This window comes from Pan paniscus, chromosome 12 (assembly GCF_029289425.2).
Source record: "Pan paniscus chromosome 12, NHGRI_mPanPan1-v2.0_pri, whole genome shotgun sequence".
NCBI classification, from domain to species: domain Eukaryota; kingdom Metazoa; phylum Chordata; class Mammalia; order Primates; family Hominidae; genus Pan; species Pan paniscus.
The window spans coordinates 40,168,120-40,187,523 of NC_073261.2; the positions used below are offsets into that span (position 1 = coordinate 40,168,120).

Here is a 19,404-nt window from a genome sequence, read left to right on the forward strand (position 1 = left end):
AGGATTAGAAGCTGAGTGTTCAGCCACCGACTGGCCTGGTGACTTGGCCCCGTGCCTGTTGCATAGGATGTTGAGAGGGAAAGAAAATCAGATGATATAAATGTTTTGAAAACCAGTTCATCACACAACTACAAACCTGAAAGTATCACTGTTTATTTCACATTTAAAAAAATCATCAGCAGAAACTAGGTAGCTATGAAAATAGAATAGTCCACTGGTAGAGTTTCAATTGTGCAAACAGACCTTTGGTCCATCATTTTTCTTCTCTGAACATTTCTTCATCTGCAAATGGGGGAGTGCCTGTGCAGGTGACAACAGGGTGGTGAAGGGCCACTGTGGGTGGAAGGGATGCCCTTAAACCTGCTGCAGCCCTTACCTTTCACATCTGAACAGGCAGACTCAAACTTCATTGGGTGGCCACAAAGACTTGGAAGCTCAAAATTTGAAACATCAAAATTAAACACAGACCCAATTTCTTTGCATTTTTAGTCCTGTATTCTATGTTTGACAAAATCACTGTAAAATAAAGCAGCAGTAAGAAAAGAAGCAGATTCAGAGGACTAAAAGCAGGAACAGATGGGAAAAAAAGGCTGGAAATCCATTCGTTTATTTACTGAGCCTGGTCCAATGTTGACAGAACTAGGATTAACTAGGTTAAGAGTTGGCAAAGGACAGGAAAGCAAAGTAATAAAATTTAAAAGCTGAATTGGTACAGTGTTATGAAGAAGTGTTTATTTAGTATTTATAGTACCAGATTACAGTCACTTGTTGATTTAGATATGAATTTTCATATGTTAGAAGACTCAGGGAAATACACAGGATCCCAAGGAGTGAGACTGAGATTCTGGGTCTTATTAGCTGTACTTTGGGTAATTTACTTAACCCTCTCTCAGCTTCAGTTTCCTCAAATCTAAATTAGGGCTTAACTAATCATTATGTCCTGACTGGAAATGTGGATTAGCAGTTAGACAGTATGTATGTACCCAGTTTTGTAGATATGCTGGGACATAGTAGGTGTTCAATAAATTATACATATACCTGAATAAACAAACTATACATAAATATTTTATAAATTATACATATAATCGAACATCATTTAGGTAAACTCTTTAATGAAAGACATTGTCAGATTATAAAATCAGTGTTGATGATAAGCCCTCCTACCCACAAAACAAAAATCGTATGTATGAAATTCCCTTTCCCGTAAGTTATGTGCCTGTCAGCCGTCCCACTTCAGTCCATCTTTGGATGCTGAGGCTCTGGTTGCCAGTCCTTATCTCTACACCTGTCCCTGGTCTAGAGGAGAAACGAAGGTGCTCTGAGGCCCCTGTAACAGAGACCCTTGTCATCCATATTTGCATTAAAGACATCATGGAGGCTGTGCAAAAGTATCCTTCTCCCCAACTTCTGCAGGCACCATTTCCATCTCACTACCCAGAGGTACATCAGAGGGCAGGAGCCAGGCAGGTGACAAAGATGTGGAAGGCTTCTAAGTGGTTGGCTTTGCCGTCTCAGAAGTGCGAAGAAATGAAAATCCATCAAAACAGAATGCCATTCCATGTTTCAGGCTTTTACCTCACCTCAAATCAAATGTCTGTTCTTTATTTATTGGTCCCATAAGTAGACACGCACTTGGACTTCTGGTTTTAGAACATTCTATTGTTATCCTTTCTCCTTTTAATAAACACACACTAGTTTCGAGGAATCTCCCTAATAATCCTGGCCTGACATGCTGCAGAACTTCAATTTCGTAATTTTACTAACAACAGAGGAATTTCATCTTATTATTACCAGCTACCACATTAAAGGATCTGAAACAGTAATTCATACATAATTCTATTTAATAATGGTTTTCAAAGTACTTTGCTGTTTGAAAATGCTTCCCAGATGATTCTGATCGGAGAGTTGGGAACCACTGCCCTAGACTGTAACCACTCAATTGAACTTTACTCAGTGCTGCTTCCCTGCCTACTTCAAGTAAACAATGCTTAACTTTTTTGTTTCTAAAACAACTGAGATTACTTTCTCCCCCTTAATTTCTACAATGATTGTTGAAAATTTGTGGGAAAAGTTTATCCTTACAAATGAAAACATGAAATCTGAAGTGGATAAACTAACTTTTAAGAAATACATATCCTTACTCAGGAAGCTGAGGCAGGAGGACCACTTGAGCCCAGGAGTGCGAGGCTTCAATGAGCTATGATTGCACCACTGCACTCCAGCCTGGGCAACAGAGCAAAACTCCTGTCTCTAGAAAAAATAAATACCTATCTTTCAAAACTTGCATAAAAAGCCCTTGTCTTCACTTGTACAGCCTCTTCTGTTTCATGAATGAGCATGCTGAAGGGCTATTTACTCTCCTATGAAAAAATGTTGTTACAGTAAATGACAAGTGTTATGAACACAATGAACCTGGTGTGTTAGATGTTAAGTGTGCTGCCACCCCATGTGAACCTCCAAGTGAAACTGCTCACATAACTGTTTTTTTGCTGCATGCAAACCTGCTAATACAAAGCGGGCTCCTGACTTAAGGACAGCCAATCCCTACTCTAGACAATGACCCAACCAGACCTAGTATAAAAAGGTAGTCTGGCCCAGTTAAATTCCCTTGGCAATTGGAGACTAGCGGCAGGAGCTGAAGGTCATCATGTAGAAAAGAACCTCAAAGGTGCAAGTTAAAGTTATTATAAAGGAACAGAAACTGTAAGTATGCAAAAGCTGTGTAGAGAAGTTGGTGAATACAGAGAGAATGGAGTTAACAATGTAAAAAGAAGCGAGTCACCTGCATGCAGAGCCCAAGCCTAAACATCCACCTTCCCCTGCTGAGGAGCACCACCCAATTTCTACTCTTCCTGAGGCTGGGAGGTGATTTCTGGGTGGGAGATGGGGTTGGTGAGGTGGTTCCTGAATTCCCCGGCACATATCCTTGAAATAATGTCACACTGCTTGAGCTAACTTGTAGCTTTTGAGTCTTTTTATGTTTGTCCCACTTGAGATTCCTTGCAACTAAAAGAGCATAATTGAAACAACTAGTTAAGCCAATACCATTTGTTAAAAATAATGCACCATTCTAAATTTCTGTTTCCCTAACCAAATCTGGCAAAGTCTGATCCATTAAGTTTTAAAACTTTTCTAAGTTTAATGTTGTCACTGTATGTTTACATATTCATTGGTACAATTTACATCAAGTTTTGTACTTATCCATTTTTGCAAAGATATGTACACAAAGATACATATCCAATAACCGAGAAACAAGTGAAACTTCTGATCTATACTTTCAGGTTTGTTCGATCATGATACTTCTGATAAGGATCATCAACGTACCAGTTTCGCCTCTTCCAGAAGGACGTCGTCATTTTATCTAAGAGTTTACTCTGGGTTTTATTGCAGAATACAAATTCCCTCAATCGCTTCTTCCTTGCAGGTGTCTTTTTCCATAATTTCTTCTTATAGCCAGCCTGTCAGATATTACAAAGAAATGTAAAACATCATACTATGTATGAAACAACAGGTATCTTCACAACTCAAGGTTTATAGACCCAATAAGAACAAAAACCAGACTTCCATAGGGGCTGGACTATTTCTTGGAAAGATGTGATTCTCAATGGCCGGGGGAGGGGAGGGTGGGGGGGAGGGGGATGGAGAAAGCATGTGTAGTTTGAAAAAGAATTAGTAATAAATCATATTTTAGAAAAAAATTATTTAAATTAAACTCACAGAAAATAAAACTAAATGTGTGTGGCTGGGAAAGTACAAGATAATGACAGAATTATAATCACTAACTTAACAGGTATGATCTTACTATCTCTTCAGCAATCTTTAACAACATACTATTATTCTATTTTACATCTTTAAAAAAAGAAACCATTGATTAGAGAAGTAGCAGACAGAGGTCTGAGGGCTAATAAGAGTTCTTTTTTTGTTTCATTTTGTGACAGGGTCTCACTCTGTCACCCAGGCTGGAGTGCAGTGGCATGATCACGGTCACTGCAGCCTCTACCTCCTGGGCTCAAGTGATCCTCCTGCCTCAGCCTCTCGTATAGCTGGGACCACAAGTGTGCACCACCATACCCAGCTACTTTTTAAATTTTTGTAGAGATAAGGTCTCACCATCTTGCCCAGGCTAATAAGAGTTCTTAACCACTGTCTTTCCTAATGTAGAGGAGGATGGAGTGCAGGCTAGGTAACAACATTAATATTTATTAAGGAGGCTGAGTATTACAAGAGCTGAGAAGCACAGTTCTCAAATATATTGCTTCATTTATTATTTTCACACACAAGGGACCAATTTTTATAGGAAGTACTTTTCTAAGGAATTATGAATATGGTAAGACTATTATTAGGAGTGGTGAAGGAATGGTTAACCCACATATTTAACCCAGAACTTTCATATACACCCATACAGGTATTATTCATTTTGAAGAATTTATTTTTAAAGACAGGAAAGGAAAATTTGATTGATTATAAAAACTATAATCATAGCCTGTTTAAACTAGAAGGGATCTTAGGTGCCATCCAGCTTAATTAACATCTGGCTAAAACCACACGGTGAGCCCTTGGGTCCTTTCAAGCCAAGGGCTCTTTATGGCACAATACCAACTGAACAAAACCATGGCTCTTTGCCGAGAATGTGCCTTGCATTTCTGACATGTCTTAGTATCATCATTGTGACCATCAACTTCTATAAGGACAGTGATGAAATAAGGAAAGGTTATTTAAGAGTTCTGGTTTTAAAATGCTAGAGGTTAGATTTTTGCTACTCACTGCTTACAATTTTAAATGCAAACATTTAAAGCCAAATCTCCACATTTGTGTAATAATTTCATAGTTTTGCAGGCCAAACTGGGTTACTATGGATCTCTGACGTACAAACACCTAATTTGCTGCCCTGCTCATTACCACCAGTATCCTTTAAAGATTATTCACAGAATGGAACCACTATGAAAATGCTTGAAATTTTTTAGACAATCTCTAGATTCAAAAATGGAAGGAGGGAATGAACAATAAATACCAAGGACTGCTGGATGAAACCGTGTCATGGAAAATACTTTGTTTTACACATTAGTTTGAATTCATCTACCCAGATTTTTTTTTTTCTCTGAAAATTAGATTTTGAAGAGGCAGGGCATTCTATACAGGGTATACTTTCGGGAGCCCTGAACTGAAGCTAGGTATTATGACTGGAGAGTATGATCGGGTCCTTTACAGTAACATGAGGGCCCCAGAGCCCAGTAAGAGGGACATGGAAAGGAAGGCAAGGAAACCCACCCATTTCATTTTACCTAGGGCTAGAAGAGGACCTGGAAATAACTGGTATAAAAACCAAAGGGTGGGGCTAGGCGTCACGGCTCATGCCTGTAATCCCAGCACTTTGGGAGGCCGAGACAGGTGGATCACTTAAGGTCAGGAGTTCAAGACCAGCCTGGCCAACATGGTGAAAACCCGTCTCTACTAAAAATACAAAAATTAGCCTGGCATGGTGGTGCATGCCTGTAATCCCAGCTACTCGGAAGGCTGAGGCAGGAGAATGGCCTGAACCCGTGAGGCGCAGGTCACAGTGAGCCAAGATTGTGCCACTGCACTCCAGCCTGGGCGATAGAGTGACACTTTGTCTCAAAAAAAGAGAAAAAAAAAAAACACATACACACAAAAGGGAAGAAATGTTTCCAGTGGTCTCAAATTCACAAAACTCAGAACATTAGACCTTTAGTTTAGCTGCTTTATGGATTATATGAGCTTCTGCTGACTGGTGTAGGAAACTACCCACCACAGTGTTTCAATAGAGAAATGAGCTGAGAGTTCCAACCAACCCATTTATCTACTAATTTAGTACTGTTTATAAAACAGGGGAGAATCCTTTCAACCTTCAAACATCAAGAAAGTTCTACCAACTATTTTATTTTTACAGGGAACCAAATTTTGATTTTTAAAGATTTAATTTCCAAGTAATGAAAGGGAATTAGGATTTGGGCAGTTACTAAATCTCAAAAATGGTTTTGCAAAACTGGTCTTAAGCTGCTTTCTTTTCATTTTTTGAGATGAAGTCTTGCTGTGTCACCTAGGCTGGAGTGCAGTGGCGTGATCTTGGCTCACTGCAGCCTCCACCTTCCAGGTTCAAGTGACTCTCCTGCCTCAGCTTCCCAAGCAGCTGGGATTATAGGCACCTGCCACAACGCCTGACCTCAAGTGATCTGCCCACCTTGGCCTCCCAAAGTGCTGGGATTACAGGCATGAGCTACAGTGCCTGGCTGAATTCTGAATTCTGTTTGATTTTAATCTGCTCACACTCCTTTTTTCTTTTCTTTTTTGAGACGGAGTCTGGCTCTGTCGCCCAGGCTGGAGTGCAGTGGTTCGATCTTGGCTCACTACAACCTCCACCTCCCGGGTTCAAGCAATTATGTGCCTCAGCCTCCCGAGTAGCTGGAATTACAGGTGCCTGCCACCACGCCTAATTTTTGTATTTTTAGTAGAGATGGAGTTTCACCATGTTGGCCAGGCTGGTCTTGAACTCCTGACCTTATGATCCACCCGCCAAAGTGCTGGGATTATAGGCGTGAGCCACCACGCCCGGCCTCACATTCCTTTTTCAATTTAGTAACAGTGTGAAGACTCACCTTTCTCCTCACCCAAAGGCCACAATGAAGTCGAAGAAACCTATCGATGACAGCTTTCACGGTCTTTCTCTTGCCTTTTCTTGCACTGAAGTATGTTAGAGATCTGACTGGCAGCTTCAGGACACTTGGAAGCACGGGGGCCACTCTAAAAATATATTTTAAAATTTTTAGCTTGTAATCAGACTGATTAAAGGATTAAAATTCATATCTATACTGAGAAATGAGTAAAGCTGCTCCAATGGACTGGAACTAACTTTTCATATACAATATTACTTCCAATGACCCATGACATTAAGCATAAATTAGAATAGCAACCATCACCAACTCGCAATCTTCTAAAACCTACCCCCTCAATCCCTGTAAAATAATTCATTCTATTATCATCGCTTGATTTCTTATCCATCTTCCCACCAGATTGCAAACTCCTTGAGGACTTCAATTTGTTTACCCTTATGTCCTTTTTGCCAAGTACAGTGCTAGGCACCCAGGGGTGTTTAACTGAGTATTTGCTGACTGAATGACCAACACATGCAGCCCATCCTTATAAGCTGAGCGTCTTGTGCACCCTCCACTTTGGATGACAGCCTCCATGCAGGAAAGCACACATACAACATCAGAAGCATGCTGTGTTTGGCATTTTCCTGCTGCAGGCGCCTAGATACATGAATGTCAGTCACAGTCTCCCACTCAATCAAGCAGATGTCTACATAATTAACTGCAGGTAGGCAAAGAATACCACCTACTTCTAGGATACCCCTGCAGGCATGAATATCTTGGAAAGTTTGTCTAAGCATCATGTTTATTGAAATATACTCTACCAGCCAGGCACAGTGGCTCACGCCTGTAATCCCAGAACTTTCCAGCTACTCAGGAGGCTGAGGCAGGAGAATTGCTTGAACCCCGGAGGTGGAGGTTGCAGTGAGCTGAGAATGCACCACTGCACTCTGGCCTGGGCAACAGAGTGAGACTCCGTCTCAAAAAAAACCAAAAAAAACCCCACAAAGAAATATACTCTACCTATTAAGGATCGCTGAGGTATGCCCACATGTCAGGTTTCTCTCAGATGTGGTAAGTCTGGGAGTGGAGGAAACAACTGGTGTCTGAATATGACTAAAACGTCCAGTGGACAATGCAGAAATAAGAGAGGCATTCTTGACACAGTTGCGGTAGGTTGAAGATGCCAAAATATTCAGGGGCCGTAGGATTCCTGTAAAGATAGGAGCATATATATTTAATACTCCAAAATATGCATCCAGATATTAAAAATTAAGAGATGTATCACTGCCACCAAGTATTAAACATAATTAATGTGCCCTGAGCATCAGACTCACCTGTGAAGCTTTTACCACCTTACTAAGGTATAACCATAAATTAATTACTGATTTTATGTATACAATTCAACAATTTTTGGAAAATTTAGAGAGCTGTGCAACCATCATCACAACCAAGTCGGATGTCTGCTAGCTCTATGTCCAGTACTAAGAAAAGAGATGTGTGTAACATTTATTCCCACCTCCCAGATCTTATACTCTGGTGAGACAGAATTCCCACACACAGTACGATGGCAGGTCAGGGATGCAAGAGCATGGACCCTTCCTGGAGAGACAAGAGTGGCGAGGGAAAGATTCTCGAAGAAAAGAGAAGAGGCACTTGAGTCCTCTAGAAAGTGAGCAGGCCCTTAGAAGAGGAGGAGCACATTTCAGGTAGGACGAACAACATAAGCAAAGGCATGGGGACTGAAACAAATACAGGTGACCCTTGAACAACATGGGTTTGAACTGCACAGTGCCACTTACACACAGATTTTTTTCAAAAAAAGTTACACCGAGTATGCCTGCCTTTCCAGCCTCCCCTTCTAACTCCTCCACCTCTTCTTTCTCTGCAATCGCAGAGAGAGCAAAACCAACTCCTCCTCAGCCTACTCAATGTAAAGATGATGAAGACCTTTATGATCATCCACTTCCACTTAATGAACAGTAACCTATTTCTCTTCTTATGACTTTCTTTTCTCTAGCTTGTTTTATTGTTAAGAATACAGTATATAATACATATAACATGCAGGATATATGTTTTTAAAATTCTTTTTTTGAGGCAGGGTCTTACTCTGTGGCCCAGGCTGGAATGCAGTGGCACAATCATAGCTCACTGCAGCCTTGACCTCCTGGGCTCAATCTATCTTCCCACCTCAGCCTCCTAAGTAGCTGGGACTACAGCATGTGCCACCATGCCTGACTAATTTTTGTAGAGACAGAATTTTGCCATGTTGCCCAGCCCAATCTTGAACTCCTGGGCTCAAGTGATCCACCTGCCTCAGCCTCCCAAAGTGTTAGGATTACAGGTGTGAGCCACCGTGCCCGGCCTCAGAATATATGTTAATCAATGGTTTATGTTATTGGTAAGGCTTCTGGCCAACAGTAGGCTATTAGTAATTAAGTTTTGGAGGAGCCAAAAGTTATACTTTTTTTCAACTTGATTTTCAACTGCTTGGGGTTGACACCCCACCTGCTGTATTGTTCCAGGGTCAACTGTACATGTATGGGTTGAGGACCAGACCTGCCTCAGAGGCTGAGACTGTTCGCCTGACTATCAGAGACGCCTGGGGAGAAGTAGTGGGCAGTGGGGTGGAACAGGTCAGAAGGCAGATTTCAGAGAGCCTAGATGTGTGGTCCGGATGCAGTCCTCTTATCAGTCCTTCCCACTATGGCCAGACTAATAGTTCATGGCTGCAAATCGGAATCACTCGTGGAGCTCCGACTCCACCCATAAATTCTGACTGAAGTCCAGTTTGGGACTCAAAATTGTGTGTTAAAAAAGTTCCGCAGGATGATGAAAATGTCCTCAGAACTTAAAGTATAAAAAAAAATGCACTAATACAAAACTAAAAAAAAAAAAAAAAAAGTCCTAAAGCTGGAATGTGGTAATGGTTGTACAGCTTGCTAAATTAATAAAAAAACATAAAGCTGTACACATAAAATGGGTAATTTTATGGCATGTAAATTCTACCTCAATAGAGTTGGTTAAGAAAAATACTCCAGCCAGGCACGGTGGCTCATGCCTGTAATCCTAGCACTTTGGGAGGCCGAGGCAGGCAGATCACCTGAGATCAGGAGTTCGAGACCAGCCTGACCAACATGGAGAAACCCCGTCTCTACTGAAAATACAAAATTAGCCGGGTGTGGTGGTGTGTGCCTATAATCCCAGCTACTCGAGAGGCTGAGGCAGGAAGATCACTTGAACCTGGGAGGAAGAGGCTGCAGTGAGCCGAGACCGCAACATTGCACTCCAGCCTCGGCAACAAAAGTGAAACTCCATCTCAAAAAAAAAAGCGAAAAATACTCCACCTGAGTCTGATGCTTGGCTGGGACTTAGAACTACTCTCCTATTTTCTACTGCACTGATTTCAGATAACAAATGAGGGGCCATGTTGATACAGAAGTGCTAGGATTTGAATGAGATGATTTGGGCTCATATTCTAGCTCTATGACTTCCTTGCTGTGTAACCAGGGGCAAGTTACTTAACCTCTCTGTGCCCCAGTTTCCTCAAATTTAAATGAAGTTAATTATGGAGAGGTAATGAGACTTGAATGAGATGAAGCATGTATAGTGCTTGGAAGAGTAGCACAGAGAAAACATTTAATGAATGCTAATGGCAGATAATAAAGAAGAGGGATACTTAGCAAAGATGATACAGGTTGAATATTATCTGAAATGCTTGTGACCAGAAGTATTTTAGATTTTTTAAAATTTTGCATAAAGGAGATATCTTGGAGATGGGACTCAAGTCCAAACACGAAATTCATTTGTTTCATATAAATCTTACACATATAGCTTAAAGTTAATTTTATACAATATTTTAAATAATTTTGTACATGAAACAAAGTTTTGACTGCCACCCATCACGTGAGATCAGGTAAAGAATTTTCCATTTGTGGGCCGGGTGCGGTGGCTCACGCCTGTAATCCCAGCACTTTGGGAGGCCGAGGCAGGCAGATCACGAGGAGATCAGGAGGTCGAGACCATCCTGGCTAACACAGTGAAACCCCGTCTCTACTAAAAATACAAAAAAAAAATTAGCTGGGCATGGTGGCAGGTGCCTGTAGTCCCAGCTACTTGGGAGGCTGAAGCAGGAGAATGGCGTGAACCTGGGAGGCAGAGCTTGCAGTGAGCTGAGATTGTGCCACTGCACTCCACCTTGAGCGACAGAGCGGGACTCCGTCTCAAAAAAAAAAAAAAGAATTTCCCACTTGTGGTGTCATGTTGGTACTCAAAAAGTTTCAGATTAGAGATACCTAACCTGTATATTAATATGTGGCCATCAGTGATAACAGGGCCAGGTGTGGTGGCTCACCCCTGTAACCCCAACACTTTGGGAGGCCCTGGAGGATCACCTGAGGTCAGGAGTTTGCGACCAGCTCAGCCAACATGTGAAACCCCGTCTCTACTAAAAATAGAAATATTAGCTGGGCAGAGTGACGCGCGCCTGTAGTCCCAGCTACTCGGAGGCTGAGGTAGGAGAACTGGTTGAACTCAGGAGGCAGAGGTTGCAGTGAGCCGAGATCTTGCCACTGCACTCCAGGAGACAGAAGGAGACTCTGTCTCCACAAAAGAAAAAGAGATAATAATTTGCAACTGAAAAGGGTAGCATAAACATTGGTGCAGAAAACTGATGAGAGAGCCCTTATATAGGGCCTTGGAAATCAAATAAATAAGTTAAATCACAAAGAACTGAAAAGATGTGCAGATGTAATAAGGCAGGAGGTAATCTTTGGAAGATTAAGTGCATTGGAGAACTATAGACAAGAAAATGTTCCAATTTTCACACGTCATCAGATTTTGGTATCTCTCGGTTAAAAAATTAAAACCTACGAAATTCTTTTGTTCTCAATTTTTATGAAGATCCTGAGGCTGCATAAGACATATTTATCAATTTTCCCAAAAAGCAAGCTGGGAACGATGGCTTGTTAATGTATTTGTGAAGACACAGAGTATTAGAACTCCAAGTGATCTTAGTAAGAGAGAAAAACAGATCAAAACCAACAAGATGAAATCAGGAATAAATACACTGAAGTTAGAAAAAATGGTTACGGGAACAACAGGAACTGGGATCTTGGTTGAGAGCAGTTCATGGGAAAATATGTGGGGAGGCTCTATCTACTGCGCCTTCTGGTGGATCAATCATGTGATTAAGCCTGTGAGGGAAACCTAACAGTCTAGCTTTGTTAACAAAAGTGCAGTACATCAAGGAAAGTAACTAATTTCCTTCAGTCCTCTGCCCCGTCTGGGCATTTTCATACAGACTAGTCTACTCTAAACACACTGTTGTATAGAGAACACAGATGTTTTCACAAAAGAGGTAACGCAAAACCAGAGTTTTGAAAGAGTACGAAGAGACAGAGGGAATAGGACGTACAAAGGTGACGATGTACATTTGGGGAATTACAATGGCCCTATGTGGCATGAATCAAAGGAATGAATGGGGGACATGAACTGCACTGGATGGGAGTGGAGGAGAGTGTGACAGTATCGAAACCAGGAGTCTTCAAGATTTCTGATCCTATGTTTCCTAAAAGAATTTTGAAAAACTACCCTTTCACAAATTCTTAATATCTAAAATATCAAATAGTTTAAATTGTTAAAAAGGCTATAATTTCCAGCATATTTAAAATACTGACATTTTAAAATAAGCTGTCACATCACTCTTTAAATTGTTTTCAGTAGAATCTAAATTAATAGTAAGTTGATAACTACCTACATCATCTATTTAAAAATTACAAGAACTATAAATTCAAGTAGATGAAAAACAACTTTTCGTCAAAGGGCACTCCAAAATAATGTAAAAAAGACAAGCCTGAGTGGGAGAAGCTAAAGGACACACACAAATGAAAAACAAAAACAAAACAAAAAATACTCTAAATAAATAAGACAAACAATCCAATAGGAAAATGGGCAAAATATTTAAGTGGATATTTCATAAAGGAAATTCAAAAGGCCAATAAAAATGTGAAACACACTATAGCTTGTTATTAATCAGAGAAATGCTTATTTAAATCTCAATGAGATATCATTACAAAGCCACCAGATTAACAAAAATTTGTAGGTCTGACAATATCAGGTATTGGTGAGGATGTGGAGCCTCAACAGTTTGGCAATATCAGGCAATGCTGAATATATACATATTCTCTGACCAGGCAATTCCACAGCGAGTTTCACACATACCCACATCCTCAGAAACAATTGGACTCATGCGCCAGGATGAGATCAATTAGCTTTGTACATAATTGCCCCAAACTGGAAATGGAGAATTGTGGCACAGTCATATAATATTATACAGCAGGCCGGGCACGGTGGCTCACACCCGTAATCCCAGCACTTTGGGAGGTCGAGGCGGGCGGATCACCTGAGGTCAGGAGTTCCAGACTAGCCTGACCAACATGGAGAAACCCCAACTCTACTAAAAATACAAAATTAGCTGGGCGTGGTGGCGCATGCCTGTAATCCCAGCTACTCCAAGGGAATCACTTAAACCTGGGAGGAGGTTGCAGTGAGCCAAGATCGTGCCATTGCACTCCAGCCTGGGCAACAAGAGAGAAACTCCGTCTCAAAAAAAAAAAAAATTATATAGCAATGAGAAAGCATTACAGCTACGCAAAATGAATGAATGAATCTCACAATGTAAAAGAAGATACTAAAGCGTATATACTGTATGAACCAATTCATGTGAAGTTCAAAACCAGGCAAAACTATGTTCTTGAGATGCACATATGGATGCTAAAACTACTATAGGAAAAATAGGCAACCTAATAGTAACTATAAAAATGAGAACAGTGTTTATATCTGGGGGGGAAGTAGAGAATTTTGATACATAGGGGAGAGGAGGCTTCTGGTAGTGCACTGTTTTGACCTGAGTGTTAAACAGGTGTTTGCTTTAGAACTGTTAAACCATTCATGCATACTATATAAAATTTTATTCGTATGTATTATATTTCGCGAACACAAAAAATACTCCACATAAAAAAAGCTTTTCTCTACCGGTAAAATTTACATCGTTGCATTTTCTTGACTGATCTCGTATATTCTCCCACAAAATGTTATCCTAACAATATATTTTGTGTGAAAGTAACTTACTGAGCATCCTATGGTATTTGGATGATTTTTAACTTTTTGCAAAAAGTACTTAACGTGACGGCAACTTAATTTAGTCGCCTTTACTTCTGCTATCTCTCAGTCAAGAAGTCCTCATACCAGCCCTTGTGCCGGGGGCTGTAGTTAAAAATTAAATTAGCCTTCAAGCTTACCATGTGTCAGGCACTGCCCAAGACGCTTTACGTGCATTATCTCATTTAATCCCCAGGTAGGTGGTTATGACCCCCATTTTAGAGGTGTAGAATCTTAAGTTAGGAGAAATTAATTCTCAAGGTTAAAGGTCGTGAATGGCAGGTCGTAGCCTCTAAATCAGAAAGTTAGGTGAGACTTTTTGGTTTCCCTCGCCCCCTCCGTTCCAGTTTCTCTGGCTTGTCTTCTAGGGGAAAAAAGCTGGTAAGGAAGCGGCAAATGCGTGACACACAGGCCCGCGTGAGTCCGAGTCGGGGGACTTGGTACGGGCTGCCGGTCACACCGCCCCAGAGAAAATTGGGCGCAACCTTCTTAACTTAAATAATGACCCTTTTTGCTTGTTAACCTCCAGTCTAAACGCCCATTCCATCCCGCACCAGTTTCCCCTTCTGTGAAGGCATGCATGGAGTATGTCGCTCTCCACTGACCTGAAGCTGCTCTCACCGCACCAGCAAAGGCAGAGGCAGCCATCTTCACCTTCGCCTACGGCGGCCGCTTTGGGTTTAAAAGCACAAGAGCAAAAGAGAATGAAGGGAAAGCAAGGAGGCGGAGTCAAGGAAGAGGAAAAGAACAAAGTTGTCCACTCAACATTTATTCAATGTCATCTGCCGGGTTCCGTTCTTCGCCGCTGTAAAACGACTGCCTATAGAAGGTTCTACAAAATTTCTTATTAAAAAAAATTCTTGGGGCCGGGCACGGTGGCTCACGCCTGTAATCCCAGCACTTTGGGAGGCCGCGGCGGGCGGATCACAAGGTCAGGCGTTCGAGACCAGCCTGGCCAACATGATGAAACCCCGTCTGTACTAAAAATACAAAAAGTACCCGGGCGCGGTGGCAAGCGCCTGTAATCTCAGCTACTTGGGAGGCTGAGGCAGGAGAATCGCTTGAAACCGGAAGGCGGAGGTTGCAGTGAGCAGAGATCGTGCCACTGAACTCCAGTCTGGGCGAAAGAGCGAAACTCCATCTCAAAAAAAAAAAAAAAAAAAAAAAATTCTTGCCGGGCGCGGTGGCTCACGCCTGTAATCCCAGCACTTTGGGCGGCCAAGGCGGGCAGATCACGAGGTCAGGAGATTGAGACCATCCTGGCTAACAGGGTGAAACCCCGTCTCTACTAAGGGGTACAAAAAATTAGCCGGGTGTGGTGGCGCGCGCCTGTAGTTCCAGCTATTCGGGAGGCTGAGGCAGGAGAATCGCTTGAACCTGGGAGGCGGTTGTTGTAGTGAGCCAAGATCGAGCCACCGCACTCCAGCCTGGGGTACAGAGCGAGATATAGGGTGTATTACCTTGGAACACTATTGTTGCCAACTTGATCTCCCACCTATGGTGGCCACTTTGAGTCCAAAAACAGGCACATACGCTAGACAAGTATATTGAAACATTCATAAAAGCTCTTTGAATTGGCAACGGGAGTCATTGCACACTTTTTTTTTTTTTTTTTTTTTTGAGACTAGGTCTTGGTCTGTTGCGAAGGCTTCAGTGCAGTGGTGCGATCACAGCTCACTGCAGCCTCGACCTCCTAGGCTCAAGCAATCCTCCCACCTAAGCCTCCTGAGTAGCTGAGACTACAGGCACACACCTGGCTAATTTTTAAATTTTTTGTAGAGACCTAGGTCTCACTATGTTGCCCAGGGTGGTCTCAATTATTTGGTATGGAATCAAACAGGTCTCCCACCTTGGCCTCCCAAAGTGCTGGGATTACAGGTGTGAGCCATTGAGCCTGGCCTCACTGCACATTTTTGAGCAAGTGAGTGACTTGATTTAAATTTTGTTTTTTAGAGACAGGGTCTGAGTGCAGTGGTGCAATTACTGCAGCCTGGAATTCCTGGGCTCAAGGGATCCTCCCACCACAGCCTTCCAAGTAGCTGGCACCACAGGCATGCACAATCATCCCCTGCTAATTTAAAAAAATTGTTTATAGAGATGAGGTTTCACTTTTTTTTTTTTTTGGGGGGGGGGGACAGACTCTCGCTCTGTTGCCCAGGCTGGAGTGCAGTGGTGCGATCTCGGCTCTCTGCAAGCTCCGCCTCCCGGGTTCACACCATTCTCCACCTCAGCCTCCCAAGTAGCTGGGACTACAGGCGCCTGCCACCGCACCCGGCTAATTTTTTGTATTATTATTATTTTTTTTAGTAGAGACGGGGTTTCACCGTGTTAGCAAGGATGGTCTCGATCTCCCGACCTCATGATCCGCCCGCCTCGGCCTCCCAAAGTGCTGGGAGAGGTCTCACTCTTTTGCTCAGGCAGGTCTCAAACTCCTGGGCTCAAGTGATCCTCCCACCTCAGTCTGCCAAAATGCCGGGATATGAGCCACCACACCCAGCCCCTGGTAACATTTTTTTTTTTTTTTTTTGAGACGGAGTTTCGCTTTGTCCCCCAGGCTGGAGTGCAGTGGTGTGATCTTGGCTCACTGCAACCTCTGCCTCCCGGGTTCAGGTGATTCTCCTTCTTCAGCTTCCCACGTAGCTGGGATTACAGGCGCGCACCACCAAGCCTAGCTAATTTTTGTATTTTTAGTAGAGACAGAGTTTCACCATGTTGGCCAGGCTGGTCTCGAATTCCTGACCTCAGGTGATCCGCCCGCGTCGGCCTCCCAAAGTGCTGGGATTACAGGTGTGAGCCACAGCGCCTGGCCTGCCTGATAACATTTTAAAGCAAAAATATTGACAACTTCCAAGTGGAGAGTGAGGACTCTCCACGTAGGTTATGAGGGGTTGGGAGGCTAATTTTGAGGTTTGAGATCTTGAAGCTAGAGAGGTTGCTAATGATGTTCAGGCGCAAGTTGTGGCTGTGACGTACATGACTGAAGCAGGATGAAAACATTCACTGGCATTGACAAATTCAAAGCCAAGGGTGTTAGAAAAGTCATCACACTGGCACCACATGACTGAAGCAGGATGAAAGCGTTCACTGGCATTAAGAAGTTCAAAGACAAGGTTGTTAGAAAAGTCATCACACTGGCACCACTGGGCATGACAGCAGTGGGCAGGGAGGCAGCAATTCAATTGCTAAAATTACTAAAGAAAACGGGAGACTGCTCTGGAAGCTAAGTGAAAGAGATATGAAACATATGTAATTACTGTAGTCCCCTAAAAACCATAGAACATAGAACATATACAAACATAACTATTGCTTTCAGATAATTTTCAAGTCCATCTCTCCATGCTACAAGTCATAGCGCAGTCTACCTCTAGAGAGAATACATATTGTAATAAATTACCCAGTTAAGACTTGGAATACTTTGCAAATTCAATAGAAGATAGAAAAGTTAGTTTCCACGATATTGCAATAAGATGCTAATAGTATTAATACGAACATATTAATTCTGGAGTATACATGGAGTATTAATACCATGCTTAATATTTAACGTGTTTTATTTTGATTACAGAATCAATGGAATACTTTTGTTTTTTGAGACAGAGTTTCGCTCTTGTTGCCCAGGCTAGAGTGCAATGGCGTGATCTCGGCTCACTGCAACCTCCGCCTCCCGGGCTCAAGCAATTCTCCTGCCTCAGCCTCCCGAGTAGCTGGGATTACAGGAACCCGCCACCATGCCCAGCTAATTTTTGTATTTTTAGTAAAGACGGGGTTTCACTATTTTGGCCAGGCTGGTCTCGAATTCCTGACCTCAGGCGATCCACCCGCCTTGGCCTCCCAAAGTGCTGGGATTACAGGCGTGAGTCATCGCTCCTGGCCCTACTTTTCTTTTTAAATTTTTTGTTTGTTTATTTTTCTATATAGAGACGAGGTCTCACTGTGTTGCCCAGCCTGGTATCGAAGCTCTGGGCTCAAGCGATCCTCCCGCTTCGGCCTCCCGAAGTACTGGGATTACAAGCGTGAGCCACCGCGCCCTGCCCAGTGGAATACTTTCAACGGTGCTTCTGCATTGACTTCCCATCTTCCAACCCATCCACAAACTGCAGCCAAAATGATGTTACTACAGTAACAACTTGGAGAAAGCAGTGTGGTTTAATCTGGAAGGAGCAGAAGCTGTGGAGTCCAAAGGACCCGTGTTCCTATCCTTGTTGTGCCACTTGACACGTTTCGCACAAGGGTCCCCACAGTGTTAGTTCACCGTCTCCAGCAATCACGATGACTCCCTGAAGGGCTGTCAAACGAAACAAAGGCGCAAACTGAGACAATTCCATTGTTTACGTAACTTTCGCCAAATCGGCTCCTTCCTACGAAATATCCAGCTCATAGAGCAGGCTGAGATGCTTTGTTGCTTTAATTCTCTTTAAGAGTCACAGCTGTCCATTTTCCACGTGCGGCTGAAGAATGGATTTCAGAGCGCTCTCCCTCCGGCCGTGTTCACCTAGTAACCCCAGCTTCGGGATAAGGACCTGCAGCCCGGGCACGACCCGGAAAGGGAATCCGCCCTTTTCGCCTCCTTCGCGCCAATCGCCTGGAGTTGGCGTTTCCGCAGCCGGGACACAGCCCACCCTCTAACAGCCGCGGAGTCGGGGACGGTAGAAGGGGCCGCGCGTGCGCAGTGGCGTCCGCTGTGCTTCCGGTGCGCCGGGCGCGGACGCGGGCACGCACACACGCAAGCACGCCTCCACTTAACTGGCGCCGCCGCGGCAGCTCGAGTCCACCAGCAGCGCCGTCCGCTTGACCGAGATGCTGCGAGCCTGTCAGTTATGGGGTGTGACCGCCGCCGCCCAGGTGAGCACTGGGGCTCCCGGAGGCGCGTGAGGAGGCTGACCTACGACCGTCAGCGAAAAACGGGGGAGCCTTGGTCGCTGCCTAGCCTCCAGGACAAAGGCGAGCCTCAGGGCCACCCTCGTCGGGAGAGGCCCGGGCTGGCAGCTAGGCAGCCACCAGGGAGTTCGCCGGACTGGGATGACTTGAGGTTATTGCAGCATTGGGGTGGGGTGTGGAGAGTAGCGGGAGGCTTGGCTTCGTGGGCATGTAGTCCAATCAGGGCCGCGCTGCCCCCGTCCAGGACCAATCCTGGCTGCTGGCGTCTGGGTCGCCGGTTGGGCGCGCGATAGGTTTTCAGTGCTGAAGGTCGACGGGCGAGAACTACAGTTCCCGTCAGGACGAGCGGAGCGGCGGCTTGTTGCATCCTTAATAAGGAGGTGCCTGGACTTCTAGCGAGAGTCCACATTTTAGGGGTCAAGGTTGTAATTATCTGGGAGGGAGTGCCTTTCTTTTCGCAGCTGAGAACACTTCTGAGTTATTCTTAATCCAAACAAAAGCGAAAGATTTTCATTTGTGGAGCTGAAACTCCTGGTCTTCAAGGAAAGACAGGAGTCATGACCTTGTGGCTCATTTCTGAGATTAGGACAGGGATCTGTGTCTCCAGGCGCTGGGACTAGTTTGACATTCAGGGAGCCTAAATACCCAGTTACTTCTAGTTTTGCGTAATTGCCAAAGTTACTTTCTAAAATTGAAAATTAAAAAGCCTGTTTCCACTGCTCCTGATTTTCAGAAAGTTGATATTTTGGCAAAATGTAGA

The 19,404-nt window shown here is 43.5% G+C and overlaps 2 protein-coding genes across 13 annotated transcripts in view; one reads left to right on the forward strand and one right to left on the reverse strand.

Annotated features, from left to right (window-relative positions):
• Nucleotides 1-137: 137 nt before the first annotated feature.
• On the reverse strand, nucleotides 138-15,813 carry MRPL35 (mitochondrial ribosomal protein L35). Its single transcript, XM_003816563.7, has 4 exons — nucleotides 14,375-15,813; nucleotides 7,632-7,821; nucleotides 6,615-6,759; nucleotides 138-3,458 (listed from the first exon to the last, which is right to left on the reverse strand). Exons 1-4 carry the CDS (start codon nucleotides 14,415-14,417, stop codon nucleotides 3,270-3,272), a joined length of 567 nt encoding a protein of 188 aa, XP_003816611.1. The 5' UTR covers nucleotides 14,418-15,813; the 3' UTR covers nucleotides 138-3,269.
• Nucleotides 15,814-16,301: 488 nt separating this feature from the next.
• IMMT (inner membrane mitochondrial protein) overlaps nucleotides 16,302-19,404 on the forward strand; it is a 52,863-nt gene continuing 49,760 nt past the window's right edge. For all 12 annotated transcript variants that reach the window (XM_063594813.1, XM_055107708.2, XM_063594814.1 and 9 more), the window contains exon 1: nucleotides 16,302-18,608. In XM_063594813.1, the coding sequence (XP_063450883.1) occupies nucleotides 18,564-18,608 (45 nt within the window). In that variant the 5' untranslated portion in view covers nucleotides 16,302-18,563. The remainder of the gene's footprint in view (nucleotides 18,609-19,404) is intronic.